Source organism: Gadus macrocephalus, chromosome 15 (genome assembly GCF_031168955.1).
Source record: "Gadus macrocephalus chromosome 15, ASM3116895v1".
NCBI classification, from domain to species: domain Eukaryota; kingdom Metazoa; phylum Chordata; class Actinopteri; order Gadiformes; family Gadidae; genus Gadus; species Gadus macrocephalus.
This window is the reverse complement of record NC_082396.1, coordinates 1,073,317-1,092,279: the sequence shown is the minus strand read 5'-3', so window position 1 is coordinate 1,092,279 and position 18,963 is coordinate 1,073,317. Positions and strand designations below refer to the sequence as shown.

At 45.6% G+C, this 18,963-nt stretch overlaps 3 protein-coding genes across 4 annotated transcripts in view; all 3 read left to right on the top strand.

Annotated features, from left to right (window-relative positions):
- LOC132473505 (E3 ubiquitin-protein ligase TRIM39-like) overlaps window positions 1-12,439 on the top strand; it is a 48,273-nt gene extending 35,834 nt beyond the window's left edge. The window contains exons 2-3 of one of the 2 annotated variants that reach the window (XM_060073671.1): window positions 10,078-10,332; window positions 10,437-12,439. In XM_060073671.1, coding sequence (XP_059929654.1) covers window positions 10,439-12,049 — 1,611 coding nt within the window. In that variant the 5' untranslated portion in view covers window positions 10,078-10,332; window positions 10,437-10,438 and the 3' untranslated portion in view covers window positions 12,050-12,439. Of the gene's footprint in view, window positions 1-10,077 lie in introns of both variants that reach the window. The other variant, XM_060073670.1, reaches the window with a different exon arrangement.
- The window catches only part of LOC132473501 (E3 ubiquitin-protein ligase TRIM39-like), a 65,768-nt gene that overhangs the window by 25,933 nt on the left and 20,872 nt on the right, over window positions 1-18,963 (top strand). The gene's annotated exons all lie outside the window — the stretch shown is intronic.
- Window positions 1-18,963, top strand: part of LOC132473507 (zinc finger protein RFP-like) — a 46,614-nt gene that overhangs the window by 25,775 nt on the left and 1,876 nt on the right. The gene's annotated exons all lie outside the window — the stretch shown is intronic.

Here is an 18,963-nt window from a genome sequence, read left to right as displayed (position 1 = left end):
AGCCCAGCATTAGTTAAAACCAGACTCGGACAATAATAACAAAATCTCCTGACAAATAATCTAAATAGAAACATATTACAGACAGTAACAGCATTAGAGCTGAAACCAATTTGTTTTAACGGTGACTCAGTCATTATGAAACCATAAATAGAGAATTGAATTTTTTTTCTCATATACTTCTCATATTCTCATACACGTGTATGTGCACATGTATGTATACATGTGCACACACATGTATATGAGAATGCATATCTATTCAGACCTGTTATTCGGCCTACCTGCATAACTGTTAATTTAACTTAAAAGATATGCAAATGTTTGAAATTAAAATCAATGTGAAAATCTTCAACCAGGAAATAATCATAATCAAACCTTTTGTTTCAATCTGAGGCAAAACAAGTTGCATAATAAACTCACAAAGTCAAGAGAAGCGCGCGCTCTCTCTCTCTCTCTCTCTCTCTCTCTCTCTCTCTCTCTCTCTCTCTCTCTCTCTCTCTCTCTCTCTCTCTCTCTCTCTCTCTCTCTCTCTCTCTCATCATAGAATAACTTCTAGCAGGTGAGGAAAACCTGGGAGGAGGTGTGCGAGGGAACGCGGTCGGTCGCTGCTCGAGAAGCTGCTGCTCCGGTTGTAGAGACAAACTTTTTTGAGCTTTTTTGTTGCACTTGTGTGATTGTGGTTCATAGGAAATAAAGGAAACGGGTATCACTTGGTGGGGGTTAGAGTTAGGTGGTGTTCTAGAGGTGGGTTCCGACCGACGACCTGTATAGGTCCGGAAAGGTGCCAGTTTCTTTTCTTTCTCTTTTATTATTGTTCCCGTCTTTTCTATCTCGTGTATAGGATGACTAAAGGGAGTAAAGGTAGGGGGAGGGAGGAAAGGGAGGTAGGAGAAAAGGGGCAGTGTAGGGGAAGAGGCAGTAGTAGTAGCGAGGAAGGAAGAGAAGAGGAGATTCAGGGAAGAGAAGGAAAAGATGTTAAAAGAGCAAGAACATTTAATAGTGTAGATGGTATCGAAACGGAGATGGTGAGTGACTCAAGTGAGGAGGAGGGGGTTGAGAAAAAGGTAGATGTCAAAATGATAGTCCGGTTTGCTGAGGAGGGAGGAATAGGAAAAATGAACCCGTTAAAGCTAACAAAGGAGTTGACAGGAAAGTGCGGTGATATAAAGTTTGCTTGGGTTTTAGGAGATGGAAATCTGTTGATCGGTTGCTCGGATGAGCTTCAGGTAGTTCTGACAAAGAATCTAACAATGGTTGGTGTTAACAAAGTGGTGAAGGTGGTGCAGGTTGGATTGCAGAGAGAGAAACGTTGCAAAGGGGTGATAACAGGAATCTCTCTGGATATTGAGGAGCAGGAGATTAAAGAGAACTTGGTGGCCAAAGGCATAGAAGTGATTAGTATTAAGAGGATGACAAGGGGCCCTGAAAAGGAAATGAGTGAGTCTGTATTGGTGGAGCTTAAAGGAGAAGTATTACCAGATAGAGTATTTCTAGGGTTTCTGTGTTTCTATGTGAGGGCTTACATTCCTAAGCCAATGAGGTGCTTTCAGTGTCAAAGATTTGGGCACATCCCTAAAATCTGTAAGGAAAAGAGGAGGTGTGCGAAACGCTCAGGGGATCATGAGTATGGGAAGTGTGAGGGGGCCAAGTTAAAATGTTGTAGTTGTGGGGGTGAACATGTCGTCACTTTTGGAGGCTGTGAAATAATGAAAGAGGAAGTTGCAGTTCAGAAGGTAAAAGTGTTGGACAAAGTGACCTGTGCAGGAGCAGTGAAGGGGGTAAAACAGAGGCAAGGTGCTAAGAGTCAGGGGTTGGTAGCAGCCAGGGGAGGCGGAAGGGAAGTGACGAGGGAGTCGGTGGGAGAGCAGCACGATGGAACAAAGTGTGGGGAGATAAGAAGCAGGTGGGGATGTTTGTGGCAGCAGTGATGAACTCCACTAGAGACTCCACATCAAAGACAACGAGCATACAGATAATAGCTAAGGCAGCCAAGGATTATTTGGGGATGGAAGGGTTAAAATGGGAGGCTTTGGTAGCCGAGATAAATACACAGAGTAGTCAGGAGCCGGTGAGAAAACATCATAACCATGGTGAGAACCCTACAGTGGAATGCTAGGAGCTGGGTGGCAAATGGCCGGGAGGTTAAATATTTTTTAAGTCAAATGAAAGGAAAACCACAAGTAATATGCATTCAACATTTATTAAGCAAGGTATATCATACAGGGTATTAGATATTGGAACGGAACAAGAGTATATAGTGGTGGAGGTATGGGAGGGGGGAGAGGAGTTTGTTGTTGTTAATTACTATAATCCATGTCAAAGGTTAGAGAATGATAAACTAGTTAGGATTAAAGGTATAGAAAGACACAGGATAATATGGTGTGCAGACTTCAATGCTCATAACACAATGTGGGGAGGGAATCACACGGACACGAATGGGAAAGTGATTGAAGAGTTAATGGAGGACAAGAATCTTGTTTGTTTGAACGATGGGACAAGGATGGATATAAGAACAAGTAATGAGTCCGTGTTGGATCTGACGTTGGTGTCAGTAAGTTTGGCAGGGATCAGTAACTGGGAGGTTTTGACAGGTAAATCTTTAGGTAGTGACCACTATGTGTTAGTTTGTTCAGTAGGAGGAAGAGGAGAAGTGAATGTTGGAAGTGGAATTCAGAAATGGGTGTATAGTAAAGCAGATTGGGGTACATTTAAGTTGGTCAGTGAAGAAGTTATGGTCTCAGTTGTTACTAGTGGAGATATAGATACAGTAAATAACAGTGTTACATCAGCAATTATTGCTGCAGCAAGTAAATCCATTCCAAGAAGTAAAAATAGAAGGGATAGGAAGTTAGTTCCTGGGTGGACAGAGGAGTGTTCCAAGGCAGTTAAAGCCCGAAACAAAGCATTTAAGAAAGTCAAGAGAGAGCATAATACACAAAGTCTGGTGGAGTATCAGACCTCAGAGGGCACAGGCACTGGTAGAGAGAGTTACAAAGAGAACACAGAGGGTAAGCTGGAGACAGTTTAGTGGTAAGATAGGAAGAACAACACCGGTAGGAGACGTGTGGGGAATGATAAGGAAGATGGGAGGAGATAGAAGAGAGTGGGAGCACCCAGTGATTACGTTAGAGGAGCAAACTGCAATATGTGATAAAGATAAGGCTGATTTGATGGCCAAATCTTTTGCTAAGGTGCATAGTGTTGATCAGTTGACAGTGGAAGGGCGAAGGAGAAGAGAAGTTACTTTGAGTAATTATCCTGATGTGCTCGTTAGGAGAGTAGATTCTAGGGAGAAAATAGATGATGGATTTACAATGGCAGAGCTTGTGAGAGCAATTAAAAAAGCAAAGCCCTCAGCTCCAGGGGGAGATCAGGTGAGCTATGTAATGTTAAAACATCTCGGAGAAAGAGGAATGGAAAAATTGTTAGAACTATATAATAGAGTATGGGTGGAGGGAAAGTTACCAAGTGTATGGAAGGAAGCGGTGGTGATTCCGATTAGGAAACCAGGGAAAGATCCCGGTAAACCTTCTAGTTATAGGCCAATAGCATTAACGTCGAACATATGTAAAATAATGGAGAGATTGGTGACAGAAAGGTTAACGTATGAGCTTGAGAAGAAAGGGTTGTTGACAAGTGGTCAAAGTGGTTTCAGAAAAGGGAGACATACAATTTTTTTGTTTGACAGAAAAATACAAGTGGGTCTGAATTGTCAAATAAGTATATGGTGGGGAATGGCACTCCCCAAGGAAGTGTAATTAGTCCTTTATTGTTTATAATCATGATAAATGATGTTTTTTCAAAGGTTCCAGAGGATATAGGAAGTTCACTGTTTGCAGACGATGGGGCTTTGTGGAAAAGGGGAAGAAATGTGATGCATACTATTAGTAAAGTCCAGTCTGCAATTGATGGGGTGACAGAGTGGGGATTTGACTGGGGTGCAGATTTTCGGTAGAGAAAACTCAAACTGTATTTTTCACTAGGAAAAGAATTGAGGATGGGATGAAATTGAGGATGTATGGGAAAGAGTTGGATCATTTAAATATTTGGGAGTTATTTTTGATTCTAGGGTAACATGGGCAGACCATATTAGGAAGATTGAGGATAAATGCAAAAAGGTAATAAATGTGATGAGATGTTTGACTGGTAGGGATTGGGGAGCGAGCTGTTCAGCTTTAAAGACCATATATGTAGCTATGATTAGATCTGTGTTTGATTATGGGTGTGTAGTGTATGGGTCAGCCGCAGTGTCTCTCTTGAGAGAGCTGGACGTGATCCAGGCCAAGGCATTAAGGGTATGCAGTGGGGCTTTAAACCATCACCAGTGGACGTGATTCAGGCCAAGGCATTAAGGGTATGCAGTGGGGCTTTAAACCATCACCAGTGGACGTGATTCAGGCCAAGGCATTAAGGGTATGCAGTGGGGCTTTAAACCATCACCAGTGGACGTGATTCAGGCCAAGGCATTAAGGGTATGCAGTGGGGCTTTAAACCATCACCAGTGGACGTGATTCAGGCTAAGGCATTAAGGGTATGCAGTGGGTTTTTAAATCATCACCAGTGCCTGCTCTGCAGGTAGAAATGGGGGACATGCCACTGGAGTTGAGAAGGAAACAATTGATGGGGAACTATTGGGCTAATCTGCGAGGGCACAGTGAGTCTCACCCCACAAAAGGAGTGTTGAAAGAGTGCTGGGTTTATGGGAAGTGTGAGAGGAATCCTTTTGGTCGGGTGGGGAATGATATAGCGAAAGAGTTTGGTGTGGGTGAATTGAAGCTTAGTCCAGCAGTGGTATATCCATTAATGCCGCCGTGGAGGATGGTGTGGCCAGAGGTGGACTGGTTTGTGTTGGATATAAAGAAGAGAGAGAGAGAACAGATAGACCTGGCTAGTGTTTTTAATATTCATCTTCTTATAGAGCACAGTGAGTAGGTTCATGTTTTTACAGATGGTGCCAAACAACCTGAGACACGAGTGACAGGGTTTGGAGTAGTTGTTCCATCAAAAAGAATAGAGTTTAATAGAAGAACATCAGATAATTTAAGCGTTTATACAGTGGAGACGTTGGGGGTGCTGGTCGCATTAAAATGGGTGGAATCAAGTACAGTGGAAAAAATTGTGATCTGTACGGATTCAGCATCAGTTTTGGCAATTATGAGGTCGTTTTACTCAAGTAGTCGCCAAGGTTTGTTATATGAAGTTCTACAGTCAATTACGAGAATCGTTCAGCAGGGGAGGCAAATACATTTTTTATGGGTTCCAGCTCATGAAGGGGTGAAGGGAAATGAGAAAGCCGATAAGATGGCGAAGAAGGCATTGGAGAAGGAAAAAGTAGAAAGGAATATCAGTTTAAGTAAGGAAGAAGTTAAAAGCCTGATATGGGAAAAAGTTAACAAAATGTGGCAAGACAAATGGGACAGTGAGGAGAAAGGGAGATATTTATATAATATTCAAAAAAGTGTTAATGTTAAAATAAGGTATAGTGGTCAGAGGAAGGATGAACACATTTTGATAAGGTTAAGGTTGGGGCACAGTGCACTAAATAAAACAATGAATTTGATAGGAAAACACCCCACTGGATTATGTGAGGGGAGCCAGGTAGAGGAGACAGTGGAACATGTTTTAATGAACTGTAGTGGTTATGGGATGGAGAGGGAAAGTATGAAAAATCAATTGAGGGAATTGGGTATGCAGGAGTATACTTTGGAAAATATTTTAAGATTAATGAAGAGGAATTGTATAAAAGTATTGTTTGGCTTCTTGAGAGAAACAGGGTTATATGATAGGATATAGAGTAGAAAGAAGGTGTGAATGAGTGAGTGTTTGGATATTTTTGTTTTGATTCATTAAAGGGACTCTTACCTTTGTTGCATTTTTACACTTTTTTTGGATAAGGTTAAATTGGTATTAATAAGGTAATAACACTCTAATATGCAAGACAGACCCACCAGGAGTAAAAACAAACAATTATTTTACTCTCATAATATTTAGTGAAAACTTCAACCAATAAAATTCTTCGGACCGAATGACCTTATTGGCCGACAGACCTGTCTGTTTGCTGCATGGATTTATAAGGTTTTCCGTCTGCTTCTTGTGGCGCATTCGGGCCCGCGTCATCAAGGCGAGTCCTCAACTAGAGGGTTTGTTTTGATTCCACGGCAGACAGTAGCGAGTAGCGACCGTAGCGACTGACGATGGCAGACCAAAGTGGTCCACGGCGTACTGAAACTGCACCATTCAGTCCGATTAGGGGACTCATCTCGGACTCGGACTCACAGAGTTACCCTCCCCTGGAGCCTCAGGAAGACCTCCAGACTGTTGGCCACCAACTGCACCATTCAGTCCGACAAGGGGACCCGATTCGGCCTCAGAAGCCAAGTGGTCCCGCTCCCCTGGATGATTCTCAGGACCTCCAGACCGTTGGCAACCAACCGCACCACTCAGTCCGATTAGGGGACCCGTTTCGGACTCAGACGCGACGTTGTCCCGCTACTCTGGAGCTCCAGGAAGACCTCCAGACCGTTGGCAACCAACCGCCACACTCAGTCCGATTACGGGACCCATTTCGGGCTCAGACGCGACGTTGTCCCGCTAATCTGGAGCTCCAGGATGGTAGATATTATGACCCCTGGGAGTCTAAACATAACCCATGGGAGTCTAAACATAACCCATGGGAGTCTAGAACTTTTGTACTGTAGCGACCCTGGGACAGTTAAATACTTTGTGTGTTATGTGTTACATTATATTTCGTTGTCCGTTATGCCAGTTGTTCTATGTGCATGTATTGTAATGTTCTTCTTGTCAATCAGCGTGGGGGCGAATCATTAGGTCAGCTGGGGGAGGGCCTTGGAAGAACAGGAGGGTGGGGGCCTGCACGCGAGTGAGACCGTGTTGGGGGTTGCCGGGGTAACGGGGGTTTGTTTTGTGTCGGTTTTCTGCCGTTGGTTACAATGTTACGGGTTTCAGTGACCTGGTTTTGGTTCATTAAAACTACCTTCAACTACTAATGACTCGACATCATTATGTCACCGGCGAGGTCGTTACAGTACTTGTATTTTGTGCTAAAATTCAAAGTGTCACATCTGTATTTACAATACAGCTTGATTCTGCATCTCTATTAACAGCTCATTAGTCCATGTCAATGTTTACTGTTGCTATGGCAACAAGAGACTGCTAACGTTAGCAGCTGTTAGCTAGTTTAGCCAAATCATCTGAACAATAATAACCCATAATATCACAATTCGGCCTATTTAAACAGAATCAACCACAACTACCAACAGTCACAGCCCTTCAACTCTGGGCTAATATGTTGTCACAAGTATGCAGTTAATTAGGTCACATCACATTCAATGTAAAAACGTTTTGTTTTGGACATGTGATGCAGCCTAGCTAGCTCCAGGCTAACCTTACTTAGCATATATGCCTCCAGTCGCTCGTCTCCCGGCGCAGCAGCACCTGCTGGGGTGTTGACCCCGGCACCAAATAGGTCTGTCAATTTTGAACATTTAACTTCCATCTCCAGAGGCTTAAGTCGCTGTTTTTCAGCACCACCCGGGCGTTTTCAGCTCCGTACCGGCTCCCGCGACTCCGGCCCATGCCATGAGGTCCCGCCCACCCTGGTTTGTGTTGTGATTGACAGCACTGTCAGGGCTCTCTGAGCCAGTCAGCCCATGATTGATTGACAATGACAAACATAGACCAATAATATGCGTCGATGCTGGCAACACACTGCTAGCTCTCTGTAGCCCATTGGCCGGCCCAATTGGAGGGAATTTAGAGAGAGAGGAAAAAAGAAAACATAGCGGACCGGACCGGCCCACATTGGGTCAACGGCCCACCGGGACGATGCCCGGTATGCCAGATGGCCAGTCCACCCCTGCGTTAAGTTGAAGAAGCTGTTGCGAGCGGATAATCTACCAATGAGGGGACAGAGAAGGTCGAGATGAGGAGGAGCATGTGTGAGTAGTAAATCACATACTTTTACTTTCACTACTTTTGATCGGGCGTACTTCCGATCCCAGACAGGAAGTAGTTGGGCCTCTGTGCCAGATGTGTGTGTGTGTGTGTGTGTGTGTGTGTGTATGTGTGTGTGTGTGTGTGTGTGTGTGTGCCATGCCTGTGAGTATACCTCCACAGTCTCCTGCAGCGTCCTCACAGCCCTCTCCTTCTCCTGCAGCATTAACCGGAGTGCAGGGTCCATCTCTGTGACGTCGCGCTCCAAGGCCTTGGGTTTGCTGTCGAGCAACAAAAGAAGCCCCAAGCACTGACGTTAGCGGAGCTAGTTGTTCTCTTCTGACGTAAAGGGATTCTGTTCAGTAAATACCTGCCATTCACCGGGAACCTTTGGATTCTTTTGCTGCCCTCCACGGCTTTCATCTGAGCCTGAATGAGGGCCTCCAGTACATGTGTTTCTGACGAGCACAGCAGAAAAAGCCTCAGAAGAAGGCCCTGTCGCTGAGTCCGGGAACCGGCCCGTCTCAGGTCAGGGGGGGGGGGGGGGGTGGGGGACGACGACGAGTAAGAGCCGACACATCCGGTCGTGATCCGGGGAGGGCAGAGGAAGAACAGAGCGGCAGAGGGCCTTGATGTGTCACCAGCACCCCAGTTCATTAAAATTTTACTTAATTTAAATGAAGTTAAGTTAAGTTAAGGTATCCTTTATTCTCTTTCTCTACTCTTGACCCGTCCGGGAGCTGGTGAACACACACACACAGAGGAGTGACCTCGTCCACACACACGGGGGCACACACACACACAGGGGCACACACACACACGGGGGGTACCCCGGCGTTCCCGGAGCAGTGGGCGGCCGCAGTGCAGCCCGGGGGCTTCAGGTGCCTTGCTCAAGGGAACCTCCTCTGTGGACGAGGACGGAGGAGAGTGCTGCACAACGACTGCCCCCGTCCACATAGCTCACCTACCGGTCGGGACTCGACCCGGACACCCTCCGGTTACCGGTCCAGCTCCTTAACCAGTAGCCCCCGGACGCCCCGCGGACGTTCAGAGGGAGGGGCGGTATATAGAAACACTGAGGAGCCCTATCACAGATAACATGTTTAGGGAAGTGAAAGTCCTGCTCTGAGGGAGCTAGTGTGCTCCGTGTGCGGAGGGCTAGTGAGGGGGCAGAGGAGCAGAGAGGATCCCGAGGAAGGCCCAAGCCCCTCCAAGAGGTGGAGGACCACCACAGGGCAACACCCTCCCCATGTGGAGGCTGTGGGGGGGCCGGAGGACCCCTCTGAGGCCCGTGTAGACCCGGGGGGGGGGGGGGGTCTCCGGCCGGATCCCGGGACACAGACGGAGCTGACAGAGGACTCAGCTCGTCTGGAGGTGTTGAGCGCTCCGACCACAGCTCCCCCCGTATCTCCTCCTCCTGCAGGACCCGCCTGACGACCTGCAGCACAGGTCAGACAGATGGAGGGTTAGATATGAAGGGCTGAACGGAGGGATGGACGGGTTAATAGACTCTATAACGGTCTGTGTGGTCTCGGCCGACTTTGACGCTCTGTACGAGGAGCTGCAGCAGCTGGGACAGGGAGGCTTCGGGAGTGTCTTTGCTGGCTGCCGGAAAGAGGACCGTCTGCCTGTAAGAGTGACGCCACAAAGCCACACTCTGTGGAAGCACATACGTGTCTGATTCACGGCATCCTCTGTTAAACACTAAAGCAGTGAGCTTGTGTCTTTGTTGCTTAGGTCGCTATAAAGCACATCCCCATGGCCAAGGTCACAATGACACAGGAGGTGAGTAGCTTTAATTTAATTAACAAGTAACATTACAGTAAATCTTCCATCTTATAATTTGTAGGTAAACCTACTTTTAATTCAGTGGAATTAACTGCCGTGCATTGCATTGCCGTGGGTACTACGGTGACGGTTTCGGTGCGCCCTAACAGTTGCTCCCGCGCCCCCTCCCTTCTCCGTTTGTTTCGTGTTTTTATATTAAGACTGGAGAAAATACTAGGCACAGTCAAAATCAAGTCTAATGTATTCTTACAGCTCTTACTCAGTTAGTCGCAACACAACTCACCACTGAATCACAAAGTGTATTTTTTCCCCGGGCTCTCTGTGTCCAATCTTTTTAAGGTTGAACATAATTCAATGCCGCAAAGAAGAGAAAACATCAACGCATCAAAGTAGCCTACACAGTGCATGAATGCACCAAAGTCTGAGTGTGTTTGTGTGGGCGGAGCCAAGGGTTAAGGGAGGAGCCATGTGTTAGGGGAGGAGAGGACGTCATATTGAGGAAACGAAACCAAAGCAACCCACGTCAAAGCTGTTCAACCGTTCAGGAGAAAAATAAAACGCATTTTGGAACAGAAAGTCTGACAGTAAGAACAAGTAAGTAAAACAGCACAACTTTGAGAAAGTTAAATCCTCTCTTCCCGTTATCGAATTAGAAATCTATAATTGCTCAATACATAAACCTTGTCGTCTGTGTCTAGGAATGGCCTGTGCTAACACTTCCTGGTCTGAAGAGAACTTTTCATGTTCCATCTGTCTGGATGTGTTCAACAGTCCAGTTACCACCACATGTGGACACAACTTCTGCAGAACCTGTATTACAAAATTCTGGGATGGACAAGTCAAGTACAAATGTCCTGTTTGCAACAAGCTTTTCAACACAAGACCTGATCTACAGGTCAATACCTTCTTATCAGAGCTGGCTGCTCAGATTAGAACAACCGTACGAGTAAAAGAGCAGCCTTGCGTTGAACCAGGAGAAGTTCCCTGTGACGTCTGTACTGGGACTCAGCTGAAGGCTGTGAAGTCCTGCCTAATGTGTTCTACCTCTTACTGCCAAACCCACCTGGAGCCACATCTGAGAGTCACTGGCCTGAAGAAACATCGGCTGGTCGAGCCTATGGACCGTCTGGAAGACAGGATGTGTAAGAAACACGACCGACTTCTGGAGCTCTTCTGCCAGACTGAACAGGTGTGTGTGTGTGTGTTGTGCACAGTGACAGACCACAAGTTCCATCCTGTTGTACCTCTAAAGGAGGAATATGAAGTGAAGACGGCCCAGCTGGGGAAGATGGAGTCTGACGTTCCGCAGAAGATCCAGGAGAGAAAACAAAAGATTAAGGAGATCAAAGACACAGTGGAACTGAGCAACAAAGACGCAGACAGAGAGATAGCCCATGGTGGGCAGGTCTTCACTGCTCTGATAGGCTGTGTTGAAAAGGGCCGGGATGAATTCAACCAAACGGTTAAAGAGAAACTGAAATCCACAGTGAAACGAGCTGAAGACCTCATCAAAGAGCTGGAGCAGGAAATAGAAGATCTGCCCAATAGAAGCTCAGAGGTGAAGAGGCTCTCACACACTGAAGACCACCTCCACTTCCTCCAGACCTTCAGATCCCTGAAGGATCCTCCACCCACCAGGGACTGGACCACGGTGGAGGTCCGTCCTCCGTCATACGCAGGGACCTTGAGGAGATCCCTGGATCAGCTGGAGGAGACACTGAACATGGAGATGAAGAAGCTGCCTGATGATGCTGGACTGAAGAGGGTCCAGAAGTATGAAGTAGATGTGACTCTGGATCCTGATACAGCTCATCCCCGTCTCATCCTGTCTGAGGATGGGAAACAAGTACATGATGGAGATGAAGAGAAGGCCCTCCCACACAACCCTAAGAGATTTACAGAGGATAGATGTGTTCTCACGAGGCAGAGCTTCTCCTCAGGGAGATTTTACTTTGAGGTCCAGGTTAAAGACAAGACTGAATGGTGTTTAGGAGTGGCCAGAGAGTCCATCGACAGAAAAGGTGAGACAGAGCGGACCCCTGAGACGGGATACTGGACTCTGGACTACGACGAGGATATGTTGGTATTTAGAGATAACCCTGATGTCGATCTCCCTCTGAGAGCTGAGCTCCAGAAGGTGGGGGTGTTTGTTGATTATGATGAGGGTCTGGTCTCCTTCTATGATGTGGAAGCCAGGGTTCATATCTACTCTGCTACTGGCTGCACCTTCACTGAGCCTCTCTATCCAATCCTCGATCCATGGTTCAACTCTGCCCCCCTGATCATCTCACCTGTCAATCAAACAGACTAGGACATTTGTTTGATAATAAAATAATCAAACAACCAAAACAACTAATGTTGTTTCCTGAATTAGAATAGAATTAGAATCTCTACTATGTGAGATCTGGGAGATCTGCTTTAATGTCATACTGCTGTCATTTAACGAGGAGAATATCTATAAGAATTAACCCTGCAGTTGTGTAATATAACACTTTATAAAGGGTTATATTGCACGCCATTTATGTGTCTGTTTTCCCTTTATTTATTTTACATGCTTAAAGATATACAATTTGTTGCAGTTATGTAGAACATGTTTAGAGAATTAACATGTATATATAATATTAACAATTCTATTGGTTTTGATTTCTGATTATTGAATGACCAAACAATTCAATGTTTTTACACTTTTTTTTTTTTTTTTAATAATTGTAATTGATCATTCCAGTCAAATAGTGTTCAGTTTGTAGTTGATGATCCAGTAAATTAATCTCCAATATACAACAACCCAACTTGTGTTACACACTTACACAAAGGTCACAGTGACTACATGTAAAGATACTCCCCATGTGTGTGAGTACCGTGACTTTGTCTGGTCAGCTCTCCTCTCCTCTCCATTATCTCCTCTCCTCGCTCCTCTCTCTTCTCTATCTCTCTCCTCTCTTCTCCTCTCCATCCTTTCCTCTCTTCTCTTCCTCCTCTCCCTTCTCTCCTCTCCTCTCTCTTCTCTTCCTCTCTCTTATCTCTGCTCTCCTCTCTATCTTATCTAGGATTGTGTTCATTATTGTCCAACATTACACATTAATGTTTATGTTTATCATTAATTAATGTTATGGAGGAACAACAGCTTTATGTATCTCTTTGATCTTACAAGGCTTGAGGAACATGGTTAACTAATAGATGCAATCAAATTAAAACACAATCTCCTTAATCCAGAAAACGCAAAACCTTTATGGATTTCTCGCTATTGGAAAATGCCTTGTAAACTCTCTGTTGGCATGTTTTTTTGACGTAAAGGGATTCTGTTCAGTAAATACCTGCCATTCACCGGGAACCTTTGGATTCTTTTGCTGCCCTCCACGGCTTTCATCTGAGCCTGAATGAGGGCCTCCAGTACATGTGTTTCTGACGAGCACAGCAGACAAAGCCTCAGAAGAAGGCCCTGCCGCTGAGTCCGGGAACCGGCCCGTCTCACAACCAGCAACCAGGTCAGGGGGGGGGGGGGGGGGGGTGGACGTGGACGAGTAAGAGCCGACACATCCGGTCGTGATCCGGGGAGGGCAGAGGAAGAACAGAGCGGCAGAGGGCCTTGATGTGTCACCAGCACCCCACTTCATTTAAACTTTACTTAATTTAAATGAAGTTAAGTTAAGTTAAGGTATCCTTTATTCTCTCTCTCTGCTCTTGACCCGTCCGGGAGCTGGTGAACACACACACAGAGAGGAGTGACCTTGTCCACACACACGGGGGCACACACACGGGGGGGGGGTACCCCGGCGCAGTGCAGCCCGGGGGCTTCAGGTGCCTTGCTCAAGGGAACCTCCTCTGTGGACGAGGACGGAGGAGAGTGCTGCACAACGACTCCCCCCGTCCACCTAGCTCACCTACCGGTCGGGACTCGACCCGGACACCCTCCGGTTACCGGTCCACCTCCTTAACCAGTAGCCCCCGGACGCCCCGCGGACGTTCAGAGGGAGGGGCGGTATATAGAAACACTGAGGAGCCCTATCACAGATAACATGTTTAGGGAAGTGAAAGTCCTGCTCTGAGGGAGCTAGTGTGCTCCGTGTGCGGAGGGCTAGTGAGGGGGCAGAGGAGCAGAGAGGATCCCGAGGAAGGCCCAAGCCCCTCCAAGAGGTGGAGGACCACCACAGGGCAACACCCTCCCCATGTGGAGGCTGTGGGGGGGCCGGAGGACCCCTCTGAGGCCCGTGTAGACCCGGGGGGGGGGGGCCGGGGTCTCCGGCCGGATCCCGGGACACAGACGGAGCTGACAGAGGACTCAGCTCGTCTGGAGGTGTTGAGCGCTCCGACCACAGCTCCCCCCGTATCTCCTCCTCCTGCAGGACCCGCCTGACGACCTGCAGCACAGGTCAGACAGATGGAGGGTTAGATATGAAGGGCTGAACGGAGGGATGGACGGGTTAATAGACTCACTAACGGTCTGGGTGGTCTCAGCCCACTTTGACGCTCTGTACGAGGAGCTGCAGCAGCTGGGACTGTGGGGGGTCCCCTCTGTCCTGTGGGGGGACCCTGTGTGAGGGTCCCATGTGTGGGGGGTCCCCTCAGATCTGATCATTATGAGCCTCAGTAGGCCGTGTGGAGGAAGACCTGATGGGTGAACTCTAACGAGACTTTATGAGAGGTTAAACGTTAGACCCCCAGGATATCCTGACCCACACACCCGAAGCATGGTTACACATCTAGCAGGAGTTACCACATTTATAGTTATTTGGTTTTACCTTTAACACATTTTATTAAAGGGGACAGATTATACCACCAGGTGTGGGTGTGAGTGGCACACGTACGTACGTATGTACGTACGTACGTACGCAGTACGTTTTAGAAACTCACATCTAGGTGGACACGCTCACTAGTGATGTCAGAAGACGCAGATTTCCATAACTGCTTGTAAGTGCTAATCACACTCACACCTGGTGGTATAATATGTTCCCTTTAACCTGTGTATATACTTTTAAGTATATACTAAGGCAGATGCCATGGTGTACGCTTTAAACAGTCACAAACACTATGGGTAAATAAAAGCCTGATGATACTCTGCTCAAACAGCAACTATAATAAAGTGTAAAGATCGATAGTTCATTTAAACATTATTACCTTATAATCTGGTTGTTTCTTCAGCACCTTGGACAGAATAATGCACAACAGAGAGGTTTCTCCATATTAGATGTCTACAATGGATATATATGTGGCCGATTACATATAATCGCTATGGGATGGAAGCATTTAAAACAAATTGAGGCCAGTTTGACCACTATTTCTAACGGCATGTAACCTACATGCTTCTTTCCAAGTGGAGAGTCCTGTTCAGCCCATCTATGGCCAGTGAGAATGTGACTATTGGAGGGGTTTTCTGCAAACATGAGAAACAAGGGTTGGCAAATATTAGAATACAGATAAAGACAAAAGTAAAATAAAGATTAGAAAAGTAGATGGCAGGGAGAGAATGCAGGCATACCTGTTGTTCTGTACTTGTTTGAGATAGTTTATATAGTTTTTGAGGCATAATTGTTTCATATTGGATCACATGAAGTAGTTTCTTCAGGCTGTCCACACATGTCGCTAGAAAAACATGCAAAAAATATGAGAAAGGGGCGAATTAGAAGGAAAAAGAAGGATAATATTTTTCCATCTTCTGTCATCTGAAAAAAAAGAAGATATTAGTTACTGCTGCTGTCATTACGATTTATAATTAACACATGTTCTTTCATCCCAAACGTTTATTGATTTCAGGTCCACTTCCTCATGTTTTATGTTTATCTCATGTATTGTTTACCATGAAAGGTGAGTTTTTGGGTGTATGTCATTGCTAAGTTTAGAAGTGTATGTATTTCTGTGAAGCCATAGATGGATTTCCACTCGAGTGTCCACTAAAGATAATACAAATAAATCACACATGCCACAAATCAGAGAGAAGAAATTATAATTATGACAAATTGACCCCCAAAGAAGATAATCCAAGTATTGCATGTTGTGTTCCTAGTAGGCCTAGTCCAAACTGTAGATCTTGACCCGTTCAGAAACTTTGGCTGTCGTTCATGGAATCCTGGGGAGGGAATAATCCGGCCTTCTGCACCTATATTCTTCTCCCTTACTTTTTTTTTTACTGTTGTACATCGTGATTTATCATGTAAATCAACGTGCCAACGAATTTACCAACATGATCTACTTTATAACGGGAACTGTCCAAGGCAGGCCACTCGAGAGCAGTGACGCCGTTTTTTCCAGATTGAGTTTGATAGACGGATAGCAGCAGGATTAATGTTATACATCATGATATCACTAACAAATCTATATAATGCATTGATTAAGCTACAGCAGCATTTTGTGATAACGCCCTCCGAATGCACTTTTGGGAAAACACTACCGTGATACTGTGTTGTGTGTGCATAGATCGGCTATTACATATGCATGACAGTAGGGGGCAGTCTCAGGTCGCTAGAGGACCACGAGGTTTAGAGTTCAAGTTTTACCAATGTAGTCAAAGTTGTGTTCACAAGGTGATACAATAAATGTTGGTATGTTTCAACATTTGATAATTAAGACACAACATTGTGTGTGTGTGTGTGTGTGTGTGTGTGTGTGTGTGTGTGTGTGTGTGTGTGTGTGTGTGTGTGTGTGTGTGTGTGTGTGTGTGTGTGTGTGTGTGTGTGTGTGTGTGTGTGTGTGCCTGTGTGTGTAGTGGTGAGCGAGTTCAACTCCAAGCTGAAAGGTTCTGGGTTTGATCCCCAATGTCTGCAGCCTAACCTGATTTATCCTATAGAGCAAGATGCCCCCTAACCCCTCCCTGTTCCATTACCACATATATCCTTAAACACTGTCTAACCCCTCCCTGTTCCATTACCACACATATCCTTAAACACTGTCTAACCCCTCCCTGTTCCATTACCACATATATCCTTAAACACTGTCTAACCCCTCCCTGTTCCATTACCACATATATCCTTAAACACTGTCTAACCCCTACCTGTTCCATTACCACACATATCCTTAAACACTGTCTAACCCCTCCCTGTTCCATTACCACATATATCCTTAAACACTGTCTAACCCCTCCCTGTTCCATTACCACATATATCCTTAAACACTGTCTAACCCCTCCCTGTTCCATTACCACATATATCATTAAACACTGTCTAACCCCTCCCTGTTCCATTACCACATATATCCTTAAACACTGTCTAACCCCTCCCTGTTCCATTACCACATATATCATTAAACACTGTCTAACCCCTCCCTGTTCCATTACCACATATATCCTTAAACACTGTCTAACCCCTCCCGGTTCCATTACCACATATATCCTTAAACACTGTCTAACCCCTCCCTGTTCCATTACCACACATATCCTTAAACACTGTCTAACCCCTCCCTGTTCCATTACCACATATATCCTTAAACACTGTCTAACCCCTCCCTGTTCCATTACCACATATATCATTAAACACTGTCTAACCCCTCCCTGTTCCATTACCACATATATCCTTAAACACTGTCTAACCCCTCCCTGTTCCATTACCACATATATCCTTAAACACTGTCTATCCCCTCCCTGTTCCATTACCACATATATCCTTAAACACTGTCTAACCCCTTCCCTGTTCCATCACCAACTATATCCGTCACAACCTCAGCAAGGCTTTAGTTTTTCAGTCGTCTGTTTCCTGTTTTGCCACACTAACTCCTGTCATTTCAGACTCTGCCATTCCCTCCTGCTCTGCATTACCTGCTGTTTTCATTCACCTGGCCGGCCCCACCCCCATACTCACCTGCTCCTCATCAGCTAATCAGCCCCTCAGTATATGGACCGGTCCATTTCCCTCAGTTCTTTGCCAGATTGTCTAGTGTGTTACCTAGCTCTCCCGCGTCTTCTCATTCTGATCCTGAACCTGCCTGCTCGTGTATCGACCTGCCTGTTTGGACTGTAAATGTAAATGTAAATGTGACTTTGGACCTTCCTTTTTGCCTGCTCCTACTGGATTTGTTTGCTACACGGATTGACTACCTGGTTTGACCTCTGCTTGGAATAAACACTGTTTCTTCACTGGAACTGTTTCTCTTGTCGTGCTATTGGGTTCTCGTCTGCCATTTTGTGAAACCTGACAATATCCTTAAACACCGTCCAACCCCTCCCTGCTGCTGTTAATTTGCATACAAATGTAAAACACAAAGAGGGTTTACATATGAGGGCGGGCCGTCGGTCCACAGCCACAACAACAAAAAAAATATAGAATTTTTCTTTATTTCTCTCTTGATATTATGACTTCATTATCATTAATATTATGCATTTTGATTTCTCCATACAGTTATTAAGGACTGTAATATGACAGGTGAAGGAATATTTGTATCGGGAAGGGGGGGGGGGGGGCGAGGTTATATCCCCACCGTACTGTTATAAACAAAACGTTAAGTCTCCATAATTTGTGCATTTTCTAGGTAAACCTATTTTTAATTCAGTGAAATTAAATGCCGCACGGCTGCAAGTGTTTGCGGCCTTTACTAAATGCTTCAACATTCAGGGTGTGTAAGTTTGAAACGTCAGTGAACTGTGGGGGAGGAGCCAGGTGTAAGGGGAGGAGCCAGGTGTTAGGGGAGGAGCCAGGTGTTAGGGGAGGAGAGGAGAGGACCTCATGTTGAGGAAACTAAATTTAACATTCAAATAAACCAAAGCCACCCGATGTGGAAGCAGTTCTATCTTTTAGGTGAGAAAATAATCCGCATTATAGAACAAATAGTCGGACAGACAGTTACAACTAGGTGAGTAAAACAACACAACTTTGAGGAGTAGTTAAAACCTCTTTTCCTGTTATTGAATAAGATATCTATAATTGCTCAATACATAAACCTTGTCGTCTGTTTCTAGGAATGGCCTGTGCTAACACTTCCTGGTCTGAAGAGAACTTTTCATGTTCCCTCTGTCTGGATGTGTTCAACAGTCCAGTTACCACTGCATGTGGACACAACTTCTGCAGAACCTGTATTACAAAGTTCTGGGATGGACAAGTCCAGCACAAATGTCCTGTTTGCAACGAGATTTTCCATACAAGACCTGATTTACGGGTCAATACCTTCTTATCAGAGCTGGCTGCTCAGTTTAGAACAACCGTACGAGTAAAAGAGCAGCCTTGTGTTGAACCAGGAGAAGTTCCCTGTGACGTCTGTACTGGGACCCAGCAGAAGGCTGTGAAGTCCAGCCTAATGTGTTTT